The sequence below is a fragment of the Ostrinia furnacalis genome, unplaced genomic scaffold (genome assembly GCF_004193835.3).
Source record: "Ostrinia furnacalis isolate ACB-3 unplaced genomic scaffold, ASM419383v2 OfSCF6506, whole genome shotgun sequence".
Taxonomy (NCBI): Eukaryota; Metazoa; Arthropoda; class Insecta; order Lepidoptera; family Crambidae; genus Ostrinia; species Ostrinia furnacalis.
In genome coordinates this window covers 25,203-50,270 of record NW_021136745.1, presented here as the reverse complement: position 1 = coordinate 50,270, position 25,068 = coordinate 25,203, and the positions used below count along the sequence as shown (strand labels likewise).

The window sequence follows — 25,068 nt, the reverse complement described above, 5'->3', positions numbered from 1 at the left end:
TCGCGACTGTGCGACTGGCACCCGCAGTGAGTGTGCGAGCGCGACAGCAACATAATTTCGCGCGAGCGATAAGGATGGGTAGCTTGGGGTCATTGGACAAAATTCTACGTGCTCACGGACCAGGCTTTAACTAAACTAAAGTAAAAGATGCCTTTTAGGCCGTATCATGAATTAGAAATAACTTCCAAGTAACATTCATTGTAGCAACTATTTATGTGTCATGATGAAGAGGCAATTTCTATCATTTACAATACTAAACAAATCTATCACTTGAAAAATCTTGCGCTTCAGATTGTAATCGAACCCATGAACATACGCTGTCAGAGCTATCGGTGTGTCGCTAGGTTCTGTGCGTTATAAAAGGAAATGCAACAACGAAGTATATACAGGGTGTCCCAGAATGGGTGAATCAAACTGCTAGGGGATGTACTCGTAGCTCTACTAATGTACTATCCCTAAAAAATATGAAAAAAAAAGCGCATAAGGACACAACAAAACATTTTTTTTTAAATTTAGCGCCTTTAACTTTTCTCGGGCATTTGACATTGAAAGAGGGCATCGTTACTGAGCGAGTCTATTTTTAGATATACGTGAACAAACAAGTACATCCAATTAGGTTTGTATAGCAAATAACAATTATTAAGGAGTTTACTTAACGCCAATTTTTAAGAAGAATTGGGCTTCGACCGAATTTCCTGAACGGACGAAACTTCAAATCAGTATTTTGACCTAATTTTGACCAACTTTTGATCAGCGTACCAAACATATATTGTAATTCAATCAAAGTAGGTAGAAGTAAATAATTTGCAAACAATCATGAGGGTGATATATTCATAATTAATTATTTTCCATTGCCAACCACATGAGAATATTACGGAAAATAAAATAAAAACAAGTACCTAACTTGTTTACACGGAAACAATAGAACTGATGTCAATGCTGACGTTTTGTACTTTACAAGCAAATTATTGAAGTCAAAGTTGAATGGCAGGTCTTAAATTCGTAAAAACTATACAAGGGGGTGCAGTTTTCGTTGCGGAACTTAATTCAAGTGTTTTATAATTGATTTATAAGCTGAACATACTTTAACAGTTTTATAAACGAAGCCATATATTTTCAACAGAAATTTGCTTCAATACAAGGAGATTTCAACATAAATATTGCAAGACTAGTTTTTATCATTGTCTCAAGAGATCATAGAAAGACAGTTGATAATTTAATCCTACGTGAGAGTACGCACATGTCCGCCACTATAGTTTGGTCTGCGAGCACGAAGAATTTTGTCCAATGACCCCGAGCTACCCATCCTTATCGTTCGCGCGTAATTATGCTGCTGTCGCCACTGTGCGACTGGCTCGCACACTCACTCCGGGCGCTTGGGGTCATTGGACAAAATTATACGTGCTCACAGACCGGGCTTTACTCGCCAGGTTGCCGACAGTGTCACCTTGCCCCTAGACTGTATACTTTTCTCGGGCGATCGTGCGAAATCAGATCTTAAACCAAAACTCAAGCGCACGTTATTCCGTAGATATATTTTTAATGTTAGTCATAGTCATGATTATAATTTGAAATTAAATAAACGCAACTTTCATTCGCCATTATAGCAAAGGACTGACAAAATGTTTCTTATAACAGTGCCACGCGTAGATACCTACATAGAAATAGCAAGCTGTGTGTTACAGCACGACCCAATGATTAGAAAACCGTCCTTATGCCACTCGCACCAATCATCATAGGATGGATACATCTCAATCGAAAACACAATATCAATCAATCGCGCCCGAGTCTAGTTAGTGGCAACAGTACAAAGGTCAAACAAGGTCACCTGGTCTTATCAAAGGTCACCTGGCCTTATCAAAGGTCACCTGGTCTAATCAAGCCAGGACGACAGTGTACGAGCCTTATCGTTGCTATCACGTAACTATTCACGACCTCGTACAGAAATTGACGTTATCCATTCCGCAAATCACAAATCCAAACAATAACATGAACATACTAAACGACTTAATAATAACTGCACACTTAACACTAACTCTTTGATATACATAGACACCTAGTTTTTAAAACGAAAAAATCACCTACACCTATTAACCTAACTAGTTAATGCTTAATTTTTATGATTACATACATACATACTATGATATATTTTATAATTTCAAAATCCAATGCAACAACAAAAATATTTTAGAAGGTACAATCAAATTAACAAAAACAATTTTAACCGATTAGTGGATTTTAACGAACACATACAAGATGCAAACGTTTAAATATAATATGTATCGTAGGAAAATATTTTTACATAACAAGCATAACGTAATACAAATAGCCGCATATGAATCGTTATTTACACTACGTTACCTCGCGATGATTTCCCGACGTATCCTTTGCAAATTGTAGGTAAGTATTTAAGAAAACCATTTACAGCATTTAACCGAGGTTGCGGGGAAAGCAGACTTCCGGGGAAGGAATCCAATTAAATCGATAGAAAATGTTATTTAAGCGAGTTGTATCAATTATTTAAGTCCCTCTCTGCCTTTCGCCACACGGTCTCGGTAACACTGGCCACTTCTGACCCCAAATTGGTCTGCTAAAACGATTAGCAGATTCAATCTTATCCAAACAAATTAAATCACGATTGTTCAGAATACTTGACATCAAATAAATCACATGAATACCTACGTAAGAATACACATATTTAAAATATATTTTGATATCACCCAGGTGATATCTTACATTTAAGCTCACATTTACCGAACTAAGCGCCATCTGTAATGAATTGTAAACTCCAACACGAGTTAGGCATTTACAATTCTAGTCTTTGCGTTTTTGTATTAGTCATTTTGTGACGTCAACTATAGTAGTAAACGTACGTTATTATAGTCCGTCACAAAAATTGTAATTTAAAAACGCCCCTATCCTACCGTATGTACGGTTCTTTGTTTGCCAAAGTGTCAATCCGACGATCGCTAGTTTTACACGCGATTGGAACGCCATCTATTGAATGAGATGAAGTTGTCACATGTAAAATATAAAGCGATCGAAAGTAGCGCCATAAAGCAGGGTGGAATTTTGTAATGCCACCTGAAGAAAAAGTACTCTTATTAGAAAATGTTAAAAAATCTTTTATTTTTGAAAAGGAGAACTGCATTCAAAGTTTTCCAAAAATTTTGCGAAAATTCACCATCATACCATACAATTTTTTTGTAAATAGTTAAAGATTTCGTGGTTTTCCTTTAATTTAATTAAACAAGTTTGTTAGAGAGATTTCATGCTTATACTTAACCCTAATGTTCGATGAAATAAAAACACAGGGTGTAATTTTTAACACATTCATTTTAGTTGCTTCGATTCCCGGGTGTGAGAAGCAAATTTTTGGGAAGCTTTGAACGCAGTTTTATTTCTTTTCAAAAATAGAAGAATGTTTTCTTTGAGTACTATTTTCTAATACTTTCTCTCCAGTGGGCCTAAGATGCGCGCCGCGCGCGATAAGCGGCTATCACGCCATTTTATCGATTTTGCCCATACAATACATTTTGACGTCGATAAAAGTTATCACGGCGCACATCTTAGGCCTACAGGTGGCATTACCAAAGTCCGCCTGTATATTATCACGCCTTGAACAAGAAGAAGGTAACACCGAATTGACAGTTTGATCAGAGGCTGACAATTGGTTCAGCTCACCGCCTTAATCGATGTCGTGGAACTTCAGGATGGCCCGGCCCTTGATCTCTGAGTTGCAGAGTTTCCGAACCACCTCTTGCGCCTCTTGCGCTGGGAACACGGAATGTGGCGGCGGCTCAATCTGAAGAGGTAAACAGGCCATGCATAAGTGAACGAACTGGAGTCAAAATTATTACCTAACTAGCGGCCGCCCGCGACTTCGTACGCGTGGACCTCGATAGATGGCGTTTCACGGCACGGCAAAATTTCTGTCCAGCGCTGTCTACAGCGCCTTTAACCAATGACGATAGATGGCGCTTTTTACACACGTCTTATTTATTTATTGAAAAGTTTATCACATATCGTCATAAATTATAGCCTATATGTTATTTTGGATTATAAAGAATAATACTGTAAAGTTTCAACAAAATCCGTTCAGTAGTTTTTGCGTGAAAGAGTAAAACAAACATCCATACACACTTTCGCATTTATAATATTAGTAGGATATTTTTTTATTCATAATCGTGAATGAGTAACAAACATCCATACAAACTTTCGCATTTATAATATTAGTAGGATAATTGTTTTTATAATAATGCAGGAAGTCAATCATTGTACAACGATCTATCTACCCGCGTAAATAGTTTAGTACGCCGCGTACGCATGTTCATGACCTTCCACTAAAGGATCAATCGTTTTGTTTGTGCAATCGTGGCCAATTCCGACCACTTTGCACTGTTCGCCTCTGATTGAGCGGATTTAAACATTCTTCTGCGTCACCCCTTGAATTGGGTCGAGCGGTCTCTGTCATGTCGCAGTGTGTCAGTAAACAAACATCTATATCTATCTATACTTAAAATAAATCTGTAGAGAGGTCAATTCTGTACATGAAATATATTTTCAAAATAACTATCAGGGGGTGATTAGTGATCGATACTGATGCCAAAAATGCAATCAGTAAAATTTTTGTCTGTCTGTCTGTATGTTCCTTATAGAAACAAAAACTACTCGACGGATTTTAACGAAACTTGGTACAATTATTCTTCATATTCTTGGGCAGGTTATTATAGTATAGGTACTTAGGAATTCCCAAGGGAACGGGACTTAGCGGGAAGATCCTTTTGTATGAAAAATCTAAACCGCTTAAGTTAGACGCTTGAAATTTGGCATGCAAGTACCTTAGTAAACTTAAAGCTTAGTTACAACAGGATATTGCAAAATTCCCACGGGAACGGGAGTTAGCGGGAAAAAACATTTGTATGAAAAAATGTAAACCGCGTAAGATAGATGAAGGTGGTAAAACGAGATCCACGCGTACGAAGTCGCAGGCGGCCGCTAGTCTTGGAATAAGTAAATGAGTCATTAAACTCGATAAAATGTAATCGATATTTGGATTTAGACAATCAAGATCAGATCCATACAAACTTTCGCGTTTTAATTGTACTAGATGGAAAAATCTGTTGCGTTGTTTAAAAGATCTAAGCGAAAAAACAGCGGGAGCGACTTTGTTTTATAACTTATGTAAAGATAAAGATTAGTATGATAGTACCAGTGCGCCGGCGCAGCGTGTTCTAGAAATATTCAATTGTGTAGTTTAACCCAGTTTAAATCATAACTGCAAGTTAAACTGTGTTGTATTTTTAGACATGTTCACTGACATGTGACTGGTGTTTTAACTGCTATTTATTATAAGGGCCTAAAATACAGAACGTATTCGTAAAAAATCATTTAAACTTATCGATTATGTAAGCTGAACTATCTGAGCTCAGATTTTATAGTAAAAGACTTGATAGGCTTGACCCAATTGACGTCTTAACTTGCTCTCTATATTATCGGAAAGCCTTTGGAGCTGTGAATCATGAAACAAAGAAGTTGATTTAACTCGATTTTGTCTGAACTAAATACACAATGAGCAAGTACACAGTTATTTTATACTACGTATGAGCAAACATGTGTCGTATATGAGTTGAGAAAGTGTGAACACCGGATGACTTGGGCGTTATGTATGTCTATTAGTCACCCAAGAACAAAGATACGTACGTACAAAGAGAGTTTTGCATAAACAGACACATTGGACAACTGCTAAATTACTCGTACTTTGACAGTTTTTAGTTTCATTCACGAAAAAAGGAAAAACATTTTGAGTTTGAGAGACAGTGAAACATCTGGACATGGCCCACCCTGGTCGTTGATTGCAGTAATAAAGCCGGCATAATCGTGCAATTGTTCTGAATTCTCTAGCGTTATTTTGAGTTCGTCTATTTTGGCGTAAGTTATTGGAATTAGGTATTGTAGAGTTCAACGCTTCGTCGCGGCCGTCTGAGTTGGCACGCTGCCGGGCCGTGCGACAGGCCGATTCAAGTTCGTATGCTATCTGTCATAATATTTATATTTTACAGATTAAAGTAACTAATAACGAAATTTTAACCTGTCAATATCATTACTATGACAGACGAAAAACGAACGTTGGAACGACCGGTTTATCCAAATCCAAAGTAAAAAAATCTTAATTTAACGAATTTTGAACTTCGATATAAAACTACTTTCTTTTGAGATGTTTTCTAAAATGTTTGCCTAAACATGCGTAACATTGTCACCAGGATCATCGTCGTTCAGTGGAACGAGGATCTGTATGTCTGTATGTCGACGTTGTCATAAACTAGTTACTAAAATATTTTTTTTAAATAATAAAGAATTAGAGATTTGCTCGGAGTTACCCTGCGTAATCGGATCAGAAATGAGGAGATCCGCAGGAGAACCAAAGTGACCGACATAGCTCGCAATTGCTAAAATCAAGTGGCAGTTGGCGGGGCACATAGCTCGTAGAGACGATGGCCGTTGGGGCAGGAAAGTTCCCGAGTGGCGACCACGGGCTGGAAGACGAAGCGTGGACAGGCCTCCTACTAGGTGGACCGACGATCTGGTAAAGGTCGCGGGAAGAGCCTAGATGAGGGCAGCGCAGGACCGTTCATTATGGAAACCTTGGGGGAGGCCTTTGTCCAGCAGTGGACGTCATTTGGCTGAAACGAACGAAAGAATTAGAGTTGGATCTCACCTCGCCGGTGGCGACCAGGCGGACCAGCTCGCGCAGCTGCTCGATGGAGCCGTTGGGCACGATCACGATGTTCACGCCCAGCTCCTCGGCCTTCTTGGCGAACTTGGGAAGCAGCTTCTCGCCCACGTCCTCCGTCACCAGGACCACGCCTCCCTGCCAACAGGCAACGTCATATCTACAGGGTGTCCTAGAATGGGTGTCAAACTGATAGGGAAGGTAGCTCTACTAATGTATTACGTATCCCTAAAAAATATGACAAAAAAATTGAGTTCGGAATTTTTTTTTAAATAAAGTGCTCTAAACTCAAAATCTAGTCATTATTTTGAAAAGTTTGTTTACAGATAAACGAAGCGATCATGTACAATTAATATTAGTAAGAAAAAAGTACAAATAAACTCCAACCGCAGCAATTATAGCCAGATACTTAGGCAAAGCTGATATATTTTCACTTTTTAAAAAAAAAAAAATTTCCTTATGCGCTTTATTTTTTTTTTCATATTTTTTAGGGATAGTACATTAGTAGAGCTACCTCCCCTATCAGTTTGATTCACCCATTCTGGGACACCCTGTATAACAAGTGCGTGTCGTGCCACGCGCAGTGTAGGGCTCCGTAGTTGTACTTCGTTCATACTTTATCATGATAGATATAGCCCGGTCTGTGAGCACGTAGAATTTTGTCCAATGACCCCAAGCTACTCATCCTTATCGCTCGCGTGAGTGTGCGAGCGCGACAGCAACATAATTACGCGCGAGCGATAAGGATGGGTAGCTTGGGGTCATTGGACAAAATTCTACGTGCTCGCAGACCAGACAATAGATGAAGTAATTACTTCTTCACACTAGTGTATTCGAGGTTTAAGTCTACATTCAGACATGTGAATTATGCATTAAACGGAACACTATCTAGATCAACATGATTGAGTCAATACGAAACAAAACATAAGAAAATATATTCATCGTTTGATCGCATATTCCTACCACCTTGAGCCGCCCTTCAGGCGTGCGTGAGATCATTTCGCATATAGCAGGCCGTTCGTACATATACACATATACATTTAAATTCAAATTATTGCTAATGTTTAGTTATTAGTTTCCTCGAATTCAGACGTCATTTTTTCATGTTGACAACGATTTGTTTTCTTTTTATCGAAGTTAAGGCCAAATGATCTTGTTAATTTTGAGATATTAAATGTGAATCAAATAATTCCCACATAATTCGATCAAGTTCGCGCATGGTGTAACTGAGTTATACATATTAGATCGTTTCATCCACGAAGACGCGCCCCACCAATTTTTGGTTGAGGAAAGCGCGAGGAGCGGGGAGTTTGGTCCGAGCAATCCGAGCGTCGTTATTGTAGTGTGCGTGTGCACTCATGGATGATTTAGCGTGTACCGATAACACTCAAACATGAGCGGAAGAATGGTGGGGCGCGTCTTCGGGGATGAAACGATCTATAGTCTGGTCTGTGAGCACGTAGAATTTTGTACAATGACCCCAAGCTACCCATCCTTACCGCTCGCGCATTATGTTGCTGTCGCGCTCGCACTCCCACTGCGGGCGCCCGTGGCACAGTCGCGACAGCAATATAATTACGCGCGAGCGATAAGGATGGGTAGCTTGGGGTCATTGGACAAAATTCTACGTGCTCGCAGATCGGGCTTTATACTGAGCTGTTACATACCGGGGCTAGGCATTGCAGCGAGCGGTGCAGCGAGCGCGAGGCGGTGCCGAAGTTCATGACGACGTCGACGGGGCCGCCGCACGCGTCAGTCGTGCGTTCAATCAGCTGCTTCTCATACAGATCCTCGTTCCACTGAACGACATTGATCCTGATGACAATGTTAGGCATGTTCAGAAAACATTACATTTTAGAAAACAATCTCCAAAAGAAAGGCGATTCATCTCGACGTTCAAAATTCGTTCTTCGAAGGAGGGATGTTTCCTGGGTAAAAAAGCTAGAGTTTGAATTAGTCCATTAGTTAACTTATCAAAAAATACTCGACACGTATTTTTCACTTTTTCAAACTAATGAAAATTGAAAGAGATAAAGCGCGCCAAAGTTCAAAAGAAGAGGTCCGTGACGTCAAGGCGTGCTTAAAAGTGTAGCACTTTATGACGTAACGCGGAACTTCAACGCATCATAACTTCAAAATTACATGTTTGATTGACAAATAAAAATATACGTGTCCAATATTTTTTGATAATGTACTAATTGACGGACTAAGTTTTTTTAGGAAACTATCCTATTTAACTGGAGTCGACCTTGAACACCTAGATGATCAAAGGACACTAAAGTGTGGGGTGATTTGACACGGACCAGTGGAATAGACCGCTTTTTATTGTGGCGAACTGATACACATAATTTCAAACTTATAACTTTCAATGGATGGAACTTACAAGTAAAAAACTGAAAAAAATCTTTTATTTTTGCAAATAGGCTTTTAAAAAGCACTTTTAAACGTCCCAGTATTAACCCTATCACTGCTTCGGGACAATAAATGGGCCAGTGCTGAGAAGAAGCAGCGCAAGAAACTCAGTCACTATTGTCAGTGGGACGAATCGGCATGTTAGCAAATAAACATTAACCCCACACAAATAGGGATGCGACTAGGGCCCAGTCACTAGTAACAATGTTCATAATGAAATCAAAACATCCTTCGTTTTCCAATAACTTCATACAGTTGCCAGAAATAGAACGTTATTTCAAACAATATTATTGTATTTAGTGTAGTATTGTGCAAGTGACTCTAATGTTGCATTGTGCAGTTGTAATTGACTATAGTCAGTATTTCCCAAAGTGGGCGATAACGCCCCCTTGTGGGCGCTGCAGGCTTAAAGGGGGGCGGTAAGAGACCCAGAAAAAAAATCGGGAGGTTGTGTAGAGGCTTGGGAGGCGTCATCTACTAGGAGGACTCTTAGACATCGACTGAGCTCGACTCTTGACTACAAAAAGGGGGGGGGGGCGCTAAAATATAATTTATTATCAAAGTGGGCAGTTGACTAAATAGTTAAGTTTGGGAACCACTGGACTATACAAAGAGTGCATTTGAATAACGGCTAAATTAAGGGTTAAATTAAGTTCTAGGATATGTTTGTTTACTCATTAATTAATAATGAGACAGTGAGCTACATAAAATCTTGTAAAATGTAGTCACATTCATAGCAACATTACATCATTCACTATTCGTAGAGACTCGCCCGTATTCACAAACATTACTATGAGGTCTCACAGTGCGCGTGCACGCACAGGGTGACACACGGACCAATCACAGAGCTCTATTCAACGCTGTGCGTTCGATTTGCTGCTTCACTTAAGCAAGCATCGTTTGTGAATACGGGCGTACGTAAATGTTTACAGTATAACACAAAATAGATCGTACGACTGTCGACGTAGTCAGTTTTCAATTTTTTGCGAGACCTACGTAAACGTTTTTCGAATGCTGATACAAAAACAAAATGTGAGTTCGCGCAAATACAATCCAAGACTAAGGGTGGGTGGCACCATCTTACTTTAACTTTGACAAACGTCAAAAATCTGTCAAACTCCATACAAAAAGCACCGGTTATCGTCATAGTTACCGTTAAAGTTAGGTGGTGCAACTCAGCCTTAGACTTTGAATTTTTAATCAGCAAAAATGAAATATTGCAACCGTAAACAATATTAGCTACATATTTGAAGAAAGATTGGGGACAAAGACCTATTTGCTACATCGTTTTATCAATATCTGTATACAAATAGACTGCTATAATAAAACAAACTTAAAAATAGTCTCACATACCTATCAGCCGTTTCTAGAGTGCAACGATAGGGACATTATCTTGCTTGCGGGTTCAAGCCACACGAATCTACTAAATATATAAAAGGAGAAACTGACTGACTGAGTGACATATCAACGCACAGCCTAAACGGCTAAACGTAGGCACTTGAAATTTGGAAGGGACGTAGCTTAGGTACCGTAGAGGTGCACTAAGAAATTAATTCCCGAAATTCCCACGGGAACGGGAATTAGCGGGAAAATCTTTTTATATGAAAAATCTAAACCGCTTAAGTTAGACGCTTAAAATTTGGCATGCAGGTACCTTAGTAAACTTAAAGCTTAGTTACAACAGGATATCGTAAAATTCCCACGGGAACGGGAGTTAGCGGGAAAAAACAATTGTATGAAAAAATCTAAACCGCGTAAGATAGATGAAGGGGGTAAAACGGGATTCACGCGTACGAAGTCGCGGGCGGCCGCTAGTAGGCTACATTTTGTCTCATATTTTTTTACGTTGGTGTGCATTTACTAAAAATATAATATAATAGCGAAACATATTTCTGTAGTATGTCTTTTACGTTTGCACAAGCTCACACCAATTTTACGGTAATATTGATGGACCCTAGAAGGACATAGATACAAAATAAATTCTCATTTAGACCCTGGATTCTAATAATGTCTCAAAGGATATGGTAAAAAAATCAATAATAAATTATGATCGCTAGATTAAAGCAATCCTCACAAGCGAAGCCGCGGGCCGAGGTTAGCCACTAAGTATGTAAACTCTGATTTTTAATTCGACGGAATTTTGACATTTCAGAAGTGTTGTCAACATTGAAACATTCCCATTATGAATGGAGAGCATTTTCACAAATAAAAAAATAATCCTTTCTTGAATTTTAGGTTTCACTTGAAAAACTAAGGCTTAAAAATGTACTGATCATTTCCAAATGGTCATTTGAATTTTTATTATCATATTTTTTAAGTTACAAAAAAAATTGGGAAATTATTTTTCTATTACTGGACTCCCTGGCCAATAATCCATGGGTTACAAACCTTTTTTATGAAAATCCTTTTGTTAATAAAATCTTAGCTTCATAAAATAACCAATTTAACAAGATGCCAATTTTATAATCCAAGTTGATTATGACGAAGATAATGATTATTGATGATCAATACATATTTTCGTTTATGATAAATATGTTGTTTTACTGTGTTAAAACACGTTTTTTTCTATTTAATCTCTAAAATGTACATAATAATTAGTGTACATTGAATTGACAAAACAAACAATAGTTCATTCTTGTAAGTTGTACTTGATGAAATTTCATTTCATATTATTTATTAATAATTCAAAGCAAAAAAGGCTTATTACATCTGAATTGTCAAAAAATGACAGCTGTCAGAATTCCGTCGAATTAAAAATCGTACTTTAGGAAAAGCTTCGGTTAGCAAGTTAACACTTCAAATTAAAATGCCTGAGTTAACAGCAAATATTTGCTGTTATGGACTCAATAACCTTGGACACGTAACTGGCAGCTGGCGATATTTCACAGCCAAATTATCGAAATGACTGTGTTTCATGACGCCTGGTAATAAAATAAATGTATGGGGATGGAAGTGCCACATAAAAATATTGTTTTAGATGGTTTGTGGAACAAAACATAATTTTTCATTCAAACATTTTAGTGGCAACTGACGTCATGACTGCTACGCCAATGTAGGTCATTTAGTTTGCGCGTACGCATAAAGAAGAAATCCAAGCGAGAGAAGCCGCGGGTAAACCACAAAAATAACTACCTATATTGCTCGATATTAATGCCAGAGGATTTTCCACAATAAATGCGTTCTGCGGTCAGCGTTTAGGTGAACATTGTCAGTATCTATACATTTTGTATCGATGCGATCCGCACGGGCACAGAACGCAAGCCGCACCGCTGACAGACGGCCTTGTCACGACCGCTGACAGATTGTTTTGCGCGGACCGCTGACCGTTGCCCTGACCGACAATATTATTATGTTCATACAGGGTGGAATTTTGTAATGACACCTGGAGGGAAAGTACTCTTAATACTGTAGATAGAAAATTTTACTGAAAGAAAACATTCCTTTATTTTTGAAAATAAATAAATTTTCGATTTTTTTTCCAAAATTCATTACCATACCATACCACTTTTTGTAACACAATTAAAATAAATTAAGATTTCATGGTTTTCCTTTCATTTGATTTATCAAGTTTGTTAGAGAGATTTCATCCTTATACTCAACCCTAACGATCGATGTAATAAAAATACCGGGTGTAATTTTTAAAACATTTTAGTTGGTTAGATTCCTGGATGTTTCAAGCAAATTTTTGGAAATCTTTAAATGAACTTCTATCTTTCAAAAATAATGGAATGTTTTCTTTCAGAAAAAAATCTATCTACAATATTAAGAGAACTTTCCCTCCAGGCGGCATTATAAAATTCCACCCTGTATATGATGCGGGCTGCGTTCACTTTGACCTGACCGCAAGTCCTTAACACGTTAGTACCTACCAGATACGACGGAGTAGCTTCTAGATGACAGCGTAATTCTACATTAAACCGAACGATAAAAGGTACACGAATAATAAAGAGCAATAAACCCGTTGAAGGTCGAATGCGAAACTCGTTTTTGTTTTTAGTCCTTCGGAAGATAAACATCGCAATTAAAATACATCGCAATACTGTAATGTTGTTTTTTGTTTATTGCGCCTGTTCTAATCCAATGAAGTCCTGTCACTGTGACAGTTCGATCTATCGATATCGATATGAAATTGCGCTTTTTGAAATGAGGGTTTTCGCGAATGAAAGATCCGCTAGATGGCGGGACGTGGATGTGGGGTCTGACTGCTGCGTGATTGGTGGATTTTGACATATCTGTCAATGTCATGTCAAAAATATCCAATCATGCAGCATTTGGACCTCGCGTCTACGTATTGCCATCTGGCGGATTTTTCATTCGCGAATACCCTCATTGTATGAAAACTTGAATGGTGCACAGTGGCACCACGCAACGTTCCCTTATGCGCAAGTACACTGCGGAAAATTGACCGAGACGAAGCGCTAGATCGCTCACCGAAGTACATATGGGTGACGCACGGTTGGGGCAAGGAGAAAGTAACCGAGATGGTGTTCACACTGTAGTCTCGGCCAATTTCCCGCATAGTGTACTTGCGCCATTAGGCCCAGAACAGACGGTGAAACGCAACTGCAACGAAACTGCAACTTTCTGATGATTCTGATGAATGAAACTGAAAGTTTCAAACTGGTCGCGTCATGTGTGGTCTCTCAACGGACGCTATGGCAGAAACTTAGATGCAACTCAAAAGTAACTAGCAGTTGCAGTTTCGTTGCAGTTGCGTTTCACCGTCTGTTCTGGGCTTTACGCCTCTAGTTTGAAGGAAAGACTGCTGGGACTCACTCATCGCACTCCCGCGCCAAGATGAACCCCTCGTCTTTCAGAGTGGCCACGGTGATACTAATCTTCTCGTGCAGGGGGCTGTGCTTGAAGTAGTTGGTGGCCACCCTCAGGGCCCACAACGCCAGCCCACCGGTGCCAACTATCAGGATTGTGGCCTTATCCTAGGAGAGAAAGAGAGAACGTTCTATCAATCAACATCGAAAACATGACCGATGAATTGTATAGGTAATCGAACACATGAAACGATCAGTAAGGCCCAGAACAGACGGTGAAACGCAACTGCAACGAAACTGCAATTGCTAGTTACTTTTGAGTTGCATCTAAGTTTCTGCCATAGCGTCCGTTGAGAGACCACACATGACGCGACCATTTCAAACCGGTTTCAAACTGGTGCAACTCAAACTATTTTCTAGTACAGAAACTTAGATGCAACTCAAAAGTAACCAGAAGTTGCAGTTTCGTTGCAATTGCGTTTCACCGTGTGTTCTGGGCCTAAGTCTCAAGAGAAAGAGAGAGATACGCCCGTATTTACAAACATTACTATGACGTCTCACAGTGCCCGTACACGCACAGGGTGACACACGAACCAATCACAGAGCTCTATTCAAAGCTGTGCGTTCGATTTGCTGCTTCACTTAAGCAAGCATCGTTTGTGAATACGAGCGAGATGAATACGCAAATTGGTATTATACTAAAGTCTCTAACACAAAACCAGGCTCACAACTAACTAGATTAACCCTTTCTTGGTCTTAGATTTTTTTCCGTGATTGATCTGAATAATTAAATCAATGGAAAGCCTCAATCATAGATTCAAGAACTTTAAAAAAGTGTCATTACTCAGCAAATTAAGTATGCTGGGCCTATATTCATTTATTTACTTTTGGCCTTACTATTTATTAGAGCTAAGTTTCAGCTTGAACAAACTCCCTGATGGGACAGATCGGGACGGGCTCACAATACTAATATTTAATAAATAAGTCTTTATAAATATTAGGTATACCAAATAACTCAACTTGTGATAACTTATGCCCACGTAATGTTTACATTTTATTCGTAACAACGCATTTACTGACATGCGGATACAACGTGTGTATCATTAGGTATTCATAATTTATTAGCCATTCAAACTAAAATAAAAATACTAATTTGATGGTTAATAAAACAAATAGAGGATTTGCATAAAATATTGATAGTAATGGAACATTTTCCAACGATGAAAATGGACACGAATTTTTATAATAACTGTGGCAGAGTCTAAAATAACTTTGATCTTATGATTTAGGTATCATTTCAACTTAAAAAGAAACAAATAAAAATACATTTAGCATTTGCATAAAAAATATTGACTAGTAATGGAAAATTTTCCAACCATTTGAAAACCCATTTTATAAATAACTTGGTTATACCTACACCTACGGAAAAAAACTTTATTATGAAAAAACTAAAAAAATATAAACATGTAATGAAAAAAATCTACCATAAATATTTTTTAATACAATGCAGATTAAATAACGTTACGAGTTACGGTGTTTCTTTACGAGATCGAATCAGAAATAAGGAGATCCGTAAACGAACTAAAGTCGCTGACATAGCCCGACGGATTAGCAAGCTGAAGTGGCAATGGGCAGGGCACATAGTGCGCAGAACTGACGGCCGATGGGGCAGCAAGGTTCTGGAGTGGAGGCCGCGTACCGGAAAATGCAGCGTTGGACGTCCACCCACAGGGTGGACCGACGACATCATAAAGGTGGACATGGAAATTATTGGGGGAGGCCTATGTCCAGAAGTGGACGTCCTATGACTGAAATGATGATGATGATTAAATAACTTTACGCTCATGATAGTACCTCGCCAATGAGAACCACCAGAAACTAACCACGCGCGCCTGAACCAGGCCTAAAGCACGGTAATACTATCATACAGTATTGTAACTTCATATAAACGGACGAAACGCGAGTTTTCCTTCGAAATTCAAATCTCGGTATGCGCTCGACATGCAAAAGTCGGGGGTGTCGCGAATGTGCCACAGTAATAAACTGACGATGTGTTGTTTTGTAAACAGTAAGTGTTGTTTTTAGAAAAAACAATTACAAGTACCTATTTATACAGGGTGTTAGGTAAATGGGTTTTATGCCGACACTAGCCCATATTAACATTATATTGTAAATGGTATGGTGTAGTCAGTGATATCATATTTTTTTAAATTTTCATATAAAATCAGATTTGTATGAAAATTAAAATTATTACAATGCTGATATAAAATTTCTGACTTCACCATACCATTTATATGCACATGTTAACATGGGCTAGTATCTGCTTATAAACCCATTTACCCAACACTCTGTATAATAAATCAAGCATATTGTACGCCTCGGTCGAGGAGCTGGTAGGGCAAAAAAAGAATGAGACATGTAAAGGCTCCTTAAGAGCATTTGACGATTTGCAAGAACTAATTTAATTAGTCTAAACAAATAAAGATAATTTTGATTTGAGCATACATTTTACGGTCGCAAATTTATAAGATTTGTTACTAAATCTTAACACAAATATTTTTTTTAGTTAAATCTACTAATGACAAGACAACATGCATTTTTATCCTATTTCATTGACAAAGTATTTTGTTTGTCAAAATAAAATAAAAAATTACAATTACAAAATACACTCAAAAAACTAGATAGAAATTCTAAGTAGGCAGATGTAGTGAAAATAGGGTCCGTAGGTGGGCAGCCCTATCGCATGTTGTCATAGGGTGACGTACCGCTCGGCTGTTGACATTTATTTCAAAAATATGGCCGAGTTGGAATACTGTATAGATAGTATTACCGTGCCTAAAGGATTGCGTGTTTAAATCGTTTCATCCACGAAGACGCGCCCCACCAATTTTTGGTTGAGGGAAGCGCGGGGTGCGGGGAGTTTGATCCGAGCAATCCGAGCGACACTATTGTAGTGTGCGTGTGCACTCATGGATGATTTAGCGTGTACCGATAACACTCAAACATTATCGGAAGAATGGCGGGGCGCGTCTTCGTGGATGAAACGATCTATAACGGCTACTTTACGGACGTCTATTGGCTGTAACGAACGAGGCTGCATCTGTCTGAATTATAATTATCACCTCAGCGTTTACAACCTACAAGATAAAAGAAGGCAAGTAATTAAACAACATCGATACTATAACAGCAATTTTACCTTATGGTTGGGTCCCTCCAAGACCCTCTTCAGGCATTCACCTGCAGTGTAAACAGTATTCATCGCGAGCAGAGCTCCAGTGGGTAACATGGCCGCCACGCTTAGAGGCAAGTTGTCCGGCACCGGGACGAGACACTTGAAGTCGGGCACCACGATGTAGTCCGCATAGCCGTGCGGGACGCCCTCGTAAGGGTACAGCACTATCCTGGAGCCTTCCTTCATGCCGGCGGGACAGTCCGCCGCCTTGCCAATAGCGTCCACCACGCCAGCCACTTCGTATCCTGAGAACATTACTGGTGGTTAGTACAGGGAAAAACGATTAGGCCCAGAACAGACGGTGAAACGCAACTGCGACGAAACTGCAACTGCTAGTTAGTTTTGAGGTGCATCTAAGTTTCTGCCATAGCGTCCGTTGTGAGACCACACATGACGCGACCAGTTTGAAACTTTCAGTTTCAGTTTCATTCATAAGAATCATCAGAAAGTTGCAGTTTCGTTGCAATTGCGTTTCACCGTCTGTTCTAGGCCTTAGTGTTCCAGTTTTTTGCAAATTGCCTAATGCTTCATTCACACCAACGCGTGCAGATCGCCATCGCCGGCGCGATCATAGGGAAATGACAGGTCGTGTGTACTGTCATGGGTCGCACGACCTGTCATTGGCCTTTGATCGCATTGGTGTGGTTGAAGCTTAAGGCGATTAGAGTCCTCAATCCGCGTCAAACGCCCAAGGTCATTGAGGACTCTAATCGCCTTAAAATCCACGCGGGCAAAAGCTAGTCCAGTATAAAAGAAAACATACATAACCAACGTTCGCGATACCAATGTTCGCAAACAAAACTCGCATGGCGAATGTTCGCTGTAAGTGTAATAGAGCAGTTCGCTGTGCATTCATTTGACTTTTCAATACGTCAGCGCAAAGTTACGTCACTGCACACAAATTCCATACTAAATCTAAAGTGGGCATCAATAAATGTGGGTCAATAGAGATATTGACACCACTTATAGTTACAATTAATTACAAAATAGGAATGTAACATTGAAGTAATAACAGCCAATCTACGTATAAAGTGTTTATTTTCATTTAATGTCTATCTTTACTTATTTAAGAAATCTCTAGTCATTCAGTCGACTTAAAAAAACAGTGACGTCATAAGAACAATAGTGAAAATTATTGGTGTTAAAATATGCCAAAAATCGGATTTTGGAAACCACGATTAAAGCATCACACTGGATGCGTTCTGCGGTCTGCGGTCAGGTCAAATGAACTGCACTGTCAGATCAGATTACATCAATACAAAATGTATAAACACCGACAATGTTGTTCATGCATGATGCGGGCTGCGTTTACTTTGACCTGACCAGGGTTCGAAATTATCAAGATAATTACGCTTCATGATAATTATCAACAGTATAAGACACATTTGTCATATTATTGGTTCATTTCTGATTGCGAATGTGGCAAATCACGATAATTACTATGATAGTGTGATAATTATCATTGATAATAATGTCCTTTCAAACCCTGGACCTGACCTTTGAAATTTCAAACTCACCGGGGAACAGCGCGCCATCGCGTAAGCCGATGTGCGCAGGAGTGGTCACGTGAATGCCGAAGCTCTCCATCTCACCCGACAGGCTGCCGACGGATGAGATGGAAGATGTGCTGCACACAGACGCAGAGCGGGTCCTGTTGGCGCGGTAGCAGGCGCCGGCGTACACCACCTGAGTTTTAAGTTGTGAACATAAGGCCGTATACAAAAAGAAAGCTGGAAACTTATAAGCGTTTACCGGCGGTTGACAGTGCTGATAACTCACGCAGGAAAATGTATGACCGCGCGCCGATAAGCACTGAACGGCGCCGACAAGTTTCAACACGCGCTGGTCAGCTCTGGACGCTGCCATATAAAATGCCATTCAACTTGCTTCCTTTGTGAACGAACGGACCAGCGCTGACAAGCGCTTTCCAGCTTTCTTTCTGTATACGGCATATGGCCTTAGATACTATTCTCGCGTGACTAAAACACCAGCTGCTAGGTATCTCGCTAAGGGCAAATATTTGTGTATCAGTTCGAGAGTTTGTCCAAGGAGTCAAGGAGATCTTCTAAATATACTGACTGACTGACTGACATAGTGATCTACCAACGCACAGCCCAAACCACTGGATGGATCGGGCTGAAATTTGGCATGCAGATAGATGCTATGACGTAGGCATCCGCTAAGAAAGGATTTTACGAAACTGGGTGGAGTACGAAAATCCTTTCTTAGCGGATACGAAGGGGGTAAAAAGTCGCGGGCGGCCGCTAGTTGTATTATAATAGCCATAAGCTTCTCAATACTATTGCTATGGTGCTGTTCTATGTAAGGAGTGAGATTATTCGTGAGAGTCCCTAGGTAGCTCATTGCGAATTCGCGGCCGTTGCTTGGTGGTACACATGCGACCTTCTCGACTTGTCTCACTAAGCGCGAGCAGAGACCTGGAGGGCTACTCGGAAACGCCGATTACGTAGTTTCGGGTCTATCTGTCACCGTCGCTCATGCTGGCATTTCTCTTTGCGTGACAGGGATGGCAACGTTCGAAACTTCGGATAACGTTTTTCGGAGTAGCCCGTAACAGTAGAGCCTCACATAGCCCATTGGTTTCCCGGGAAGAATGGGTAACCAATCAAGAATTACTAATAAGTAGTTGCAAAACCTTGCTGAATGTGATGTTAAAAATTAATCAATCTCAGGGTCTTATTTAGAACTAGTAAAGCCAATATTGCTTTCGGAATTTGTTTTAATTCAACAAGCAACGTAATGTCATTAATCTAGTCGGATCTTTCCACCAAAGATCCCGTAGGCATAGTTTCTTGACGCGTAATTACTGACCGTTTTGTCTCTTACATTCCTTTCAATTAACGAGACAAAGACTTAATTCGATTTGGTGCTGAAAATGCCTTCTCCACAGATCACAGAAACTAAAGGGAGATATGACAAGGGGGCGCGGCGGGCAGGTGTCACATCAATATGCCCAAAAACAGTTAAGTACAAATTGCTCGTGAAAAAATTGCTTGCGTAGCTGCGTAGTACTAAAGATTATTCGAACGTTGAGTACTGATACTGTAGTGGATAATGAGCATTTATTTTGTTTACTTTGTGTGTGTGAATTTCTAATGCGACAGTGAGTTTCGAACTCAGCGCATTAGTTGGCATTTTTCTATATCTCTATGGCCTTCACTTACCCTGATCCTGGCGCCATACATGGGCACATCGGGGACAGGGACATCAAAGCTGAAGACGCACTCCTTGAGCGTCGGCCCCGGCGACTCTATTGACACTTGCCTGCACAGCTTGCTCATCTTGACTCTGCAACAAAATACAGACCAACGTTGCTTACTCAATATTGAGTGAGTTTCTTGCGCAGCTGTTCTTTTAAAAGTGTGGCCCGTGCCCAAACAACTGCACGCAGAGCACGCAGAAAGATAATGAATGCTACTGACAACGCCAATCTTTTAGCGAAGTTTTGGGCTGACACTGTGTTTGTTGTCGACACGACAAGAAGAAGCTGCTCTTTCTGAGCCCACATTGTTTTAAATGGTAGTTATTTTCAGTTGATTTCTTCTTTTAAATTAAAACATAACAGATTGGCAGAGTTACTTTTGCATGTTTCTCATTTATAGCATTAGTATCGATGGATCCGTATGCAACTTTAAATGCGAACGTTCTTAAAATGAATCCCTTTCGTAGGCACATGATGTAAGATGACAATAATATGCGAATTTAGGCTGTCGCATTTTCTCGCACACAGGGTGGTAGAACTAGCTCCAGTGGCGTAACTATAGGGTGGCAGGGCTGACAGAATGCCACGAGCCCCCGACCCGAGGGAGCCCCGGCCCAAGACCCTAATCCCAAGACCTAAGATACGCCAAGGGCCCCGTGCACAGAATTTGCCACGGGCCTCGGATCGGGTGGCATAGTTTTATCGTATTATGTGTATCACTACTACACCTAGTCTCACTCACTATTTTAAATTACCCGAAAAAGCCGTGTTTATCACTACCACGATTGGAGTTATTTATATTGACCTATCATTCTATATTAAGCCGACAGCAGTACATTCTCAGTACATAAAAGTCGTAAAGATAAGCTATCGGTTTGATTGTTATCACCGACATGGTAAACGACCCCTGGCAAGATGGGACAATAATTAACTTATCTGTTGGACGAGCAACTATTAATTGTTCGTAAACAATACACAAATAAATTGCATACATTAGTATTGGTACCACATAAACGTTTTTGTCTTTGTAAGATGTGAAATTGAAAAATATTAATGAAAAATGCCCGAAAATCGCTAAAATCAAGTAGCAGTGGGCGGGGCACATTAGCACATAGCTCGTAGAGGAGCAGGAAAGTTCTTGAGTGGCGATCACGAGCCGGAAGACGTAGCGTAGGCAGGCCTCCCACTAGGTGGACCGATGATCTGGTGAAGGTTGCCGGATGTGCCTGGATGCGAGAGGCGCAGGACTGGTCTTTGTCGAAATCCTTGGGGGAGGCCTTTGTCCAGAAGTGGACGTACGATCAAAATTAGTTCCAACATACAAGAACCCTTTTAACCTTTAACCGACGACGTGCGGTCTCACAGACCGCTCCGGTTTTTGAAATTTCTGGATTGGAATGTTCTACTTACTCCCGTGTCCCGAACGTCTCAGTACCTTCGAGTTTAGTTGCCCAAACGCCATTACAGGTATTGGTTTCATCGACAAGGGCAGTTTTAATAAGATAATTCGATTTAAAATTCAACAGCGGTCTGTGGGACCGCACGTCGCAGACTACGTGACATTTTTGTACGATACTGAAACTTGCGTTTTTGTTTTATACGACTTATTTTTCGTAAAAATGATGGATCCTGGGCCACCACAACCTAGGAAAAGACATTTCCTAATGATATATTGATATTTGAACATAATATTATGTAAAAGATGGTAGTCTGTAAAAAAATACCGCGAAACGGGTGGTAAAGCAAACAGTGACATGTATTCTAGGCTCTGACATGCCAAATCATTCTGATGTCATTCCACCAGCTGCAAAAAAGACGTACATTTTAGTCCACCTAAATTGAAAACGAAATTATCTTACAGATGTTACCTATGCATACCGAAATTGCTTGGCATGCGGTAAAAAAAATGTCCTGATTGTGCCTAATGTTTACCCTACGTCAATATTTTTGTGCATGTAATGTACCATTGTCATTTATTTTTATTTTATTCATTATGTTCACTATATTTAGGAAGGAGTATAGTTTTTCTTGCTTTGATTAAAATGTACAAGTTATATAGGTATTATTGAGCTCTAGTGTAATTTCAATGAAATTAAGGGTCAAAAAAGTTTTAGCCATATTTAAATAAAAAATATACATTGATTTCTCGCAAATTATACGTATGTTTATTTGTAATACTATAATGTTCTCAAAAAATATAAAACCAATATACTTTTATACAAAAAATGATTACTTTTTGAGTAAACAGTATAGCGGTCCCACAGACCGCACGTCGCAGACGGCGTGACAAAAAAATCACGTCGTCGGTTAAAGGTTAATTGACTTGAATTATGAGTGTCTTCCTAATTCTGGAATTTGAACTTTAAGGAATACTTATAAATAAGGTTCATTGTAGAGAATGGAGAGTCCAGTAGGAGTATTTGCACCTCTGAACTTCATTGAAACAATTCAATCATAATTTTCTAGACATCATGCTATTTGAGTTCACTCTAGTTAATATTTTACTTTTATTAGCCTTATCATGGCCCAAAGGTTAACTGGTAGATACATACAAACGGCATAAAGTTCGCCTTTACTTCAATTTATTTGTGTGTAACAAAAATTTTAATAAATAAATACTTATTTGACAATTTAAATTATATATTCCTAATTAAAAAAAAATATATTTAAGCAGAAATATGGCGGGGGTATTACTCTACTCATTTAGCTAATGGCCTGACATCTGTACAATCTTCTGATGATGTGCTACAGAATGAAACAGAATACTGAGGCAATCAACTTGATGAAAACAAATGTGTTTTTAAGTGGAATACTGAGTGTAGAGCACTTGGCTCATTACTAGAGAGCTATCAGACTTGTGCACTGATAACAATGTAAATGTTATTAACAATTATTTTTTTACATTATTATTTTGAGGAAATAGACAAATTGTTCATGAAAGAGTTACAAGTAACTAGATTTTACAGTATCATTGATATTTCTGAAGCTAGAATGAAAAAATCTTTCATACAATAATCTGAATTCCAAAACATTTGGCAAAATAACAGAACAATAAAGGAATAGCATTTGTTAGGTATTTGTACAAAGAAAACATAGTTCCTCTTTACATTGATAAATAGAAACAATTGAATAAAATCTTCTTTGTTAGAGTTGGATTTCCTCTTTGTTTGTTCCCGTTTTGATCACATAAAAACTTACATTTTCCTTATAAATTAACCATTATGTTATTGCCAATATCAATATCAATATTTAGGAAATAGGCCTAGGTAGGTAGCAGTTCTCTACCTAGATTTATTAATGTTTTCAACAAAAAAACACCAATGATTTAAAAAGGATTTTTTTAATGAATTAACCTACCAAATGTAGTTTATTATCAATTCTTGAGTTACCTTTTGTCTCACCAATAACAATAAGGCGAAGTTAAAACTTTTTCACGTAAAAACACTCGTTAAAACTAGCAATCGCCCACATGAAAGCTAAAGTCCACCTTGTATGTAATTCAATGGTCTAAAAATAGTGTGTACTGAAAACTGTGATAACACTGTAACACGGCGTGTTGAATATCACGAGACACTGTAAACAAGGGGCCGACGAGCACTGCCGCGGTCACACCACCATCGAGTGGCCAAAACATGCACGACTAGCAATTATATAAACATCTCTATACCGCGACCTTCTTCATCGCGAAGGTCATGCGACGTACATAAACCCAAAAAGCCCTCACGAACTAGCCATGAATGAAAATAATCACAAAAACACCTAAAAATATTCAGCGATCGATTAGAAATACCTTCGCTATGTTCACAGATACTGAACATTACATAAAAGAATGCGACTCTACAAGGTACAATATAACATAAACTTACTCTGAATACACTGAGCGTCAGTGTCTAGTAGCTTGATACAAAAATTGTGAAAATTACCTGAAGTAAATTGAAGTTCACGCACTTTGTATATCGGCACGTCTACTTTGCTCAGAATTTTTTATTTCACGTTTTTATTTACAAGGACTTGATGCGAGAGTGACGTCATATGATTTGACAGTAAGCGTTCCGTAAATCCAAACCAATAATCCGGCTCTTTGTTCAATGATAGATGTTAAGAACAGTTTCTGCGTGTAAATAAGCGACTTTAATATTCTGGCAACACAGAAAACCCGACCCTTTTTTACGAATGCCCCCACCACCAAGCCCCAAAAAGTAACAAACGTCGTTGTGGTCGTGACGTAGAGTTGAAAATCGCTTCTCTACGGTTTTTTTTTTATGTACTTATACCAAAAGTAGTTAAGATGTCTTGCTCTTTAGCGATTTCGAAATTAAAACCGTCACGAATGTTTTTGGTAGGTTCATTTTATTGTCAAAATAAAAGAAAGATAATAATATAAGCCTTATTCAAATGGAAAAAAATTTAGAGTTAAAAACAAACAAACTTACATCGGTTCGTAAACCAAAACTGGGGGGAAGGGGGATTTTGTATGCGAAATAATGTATCTTTATTCATAATAGCATGCAAAATTTAATTAAAAGTGGGAAATAATTTCCCATTGTACAGTACAGGCTATGGTTTTTTCCAGAAAATTGACTAGCTTTTACTATTATACAAGTTCTTCACCCTGCTTTGCTTGTCATTTTATGAATATGAAATAAAAAAAATGACATTCTAAAATGTAACAATGACTAAAACTCACGAGGATCACCAT

The 25,068-nt window shown here is 39.1% G+C and overlaps 1 protein-coding gene across 2 annotated transcripts; it reads right to left on the bottom strand.

Moving 5' to 3' along the window:
- Positions 1-511: 511 nt before the first annotated feature.
- Drat (Death resistor Adh domain containing target) lies at positions 512-24,410 on the bottom strand. 2 transcript variants are annotated; one of them, XM_028317861.1, is made up of 8 exons: positions 24,293-24,410; positions 20,332-20,455; positions 18,664-18,832; positions 17,111-17,391; positions 13,922-14,082; positions 8,401-8,548; positions 6,719-6,871; positions 512-3,805 (listed from the first exon to the last, which is right to left on the bottom strand). In XM_028317861.1, exons 2-8 carry the CDS (start codon positions 20,446-20,448, stop codon positions 3,689-3,691), a joined length of 1,146 nt encoding a protein of 381 aa, XP_028173662.1. In that variant the 5' UTR covers positions 20,449-20,455; positions 24,293-24,410; the 3' UTR covers positions 512-3,688. The 2 variants fall into 2 exon arrangements, with proteins under 2 accessions (XP_028173662.1, XP_028173663.1); XM_028317862.1 differs by lacking the exon at positions 24,293-24,410 and adding an exon at positions 23,759-23,999.
- Positions 24,411-25,068: the final 658 nt, after the last annotated feature.

Coding starts and splice junctions, on each gene's coding strand:
- Drat (XM_028317861.1), bottom strand. CDS start 20,448: ATGAGCAAGCTGTGCAGGCAAGTGTCAATAGAGTCGCCGGGGCCGACG. Junction 14,083..17,110: donor TGGAGGGACCCAACCATAAG/GTAAAATTGCTG, acceptor TTTCTCTCCTAG/GATAAGGCCACAATCCTGAT. Junction 6,872..8,400: donor CGCTGCAATGCCTAGCCCCG/GTATGTAACAGC, acceptor GCCTGTTGGCAG/GGAGGCGTGGTCCTGGTGAC.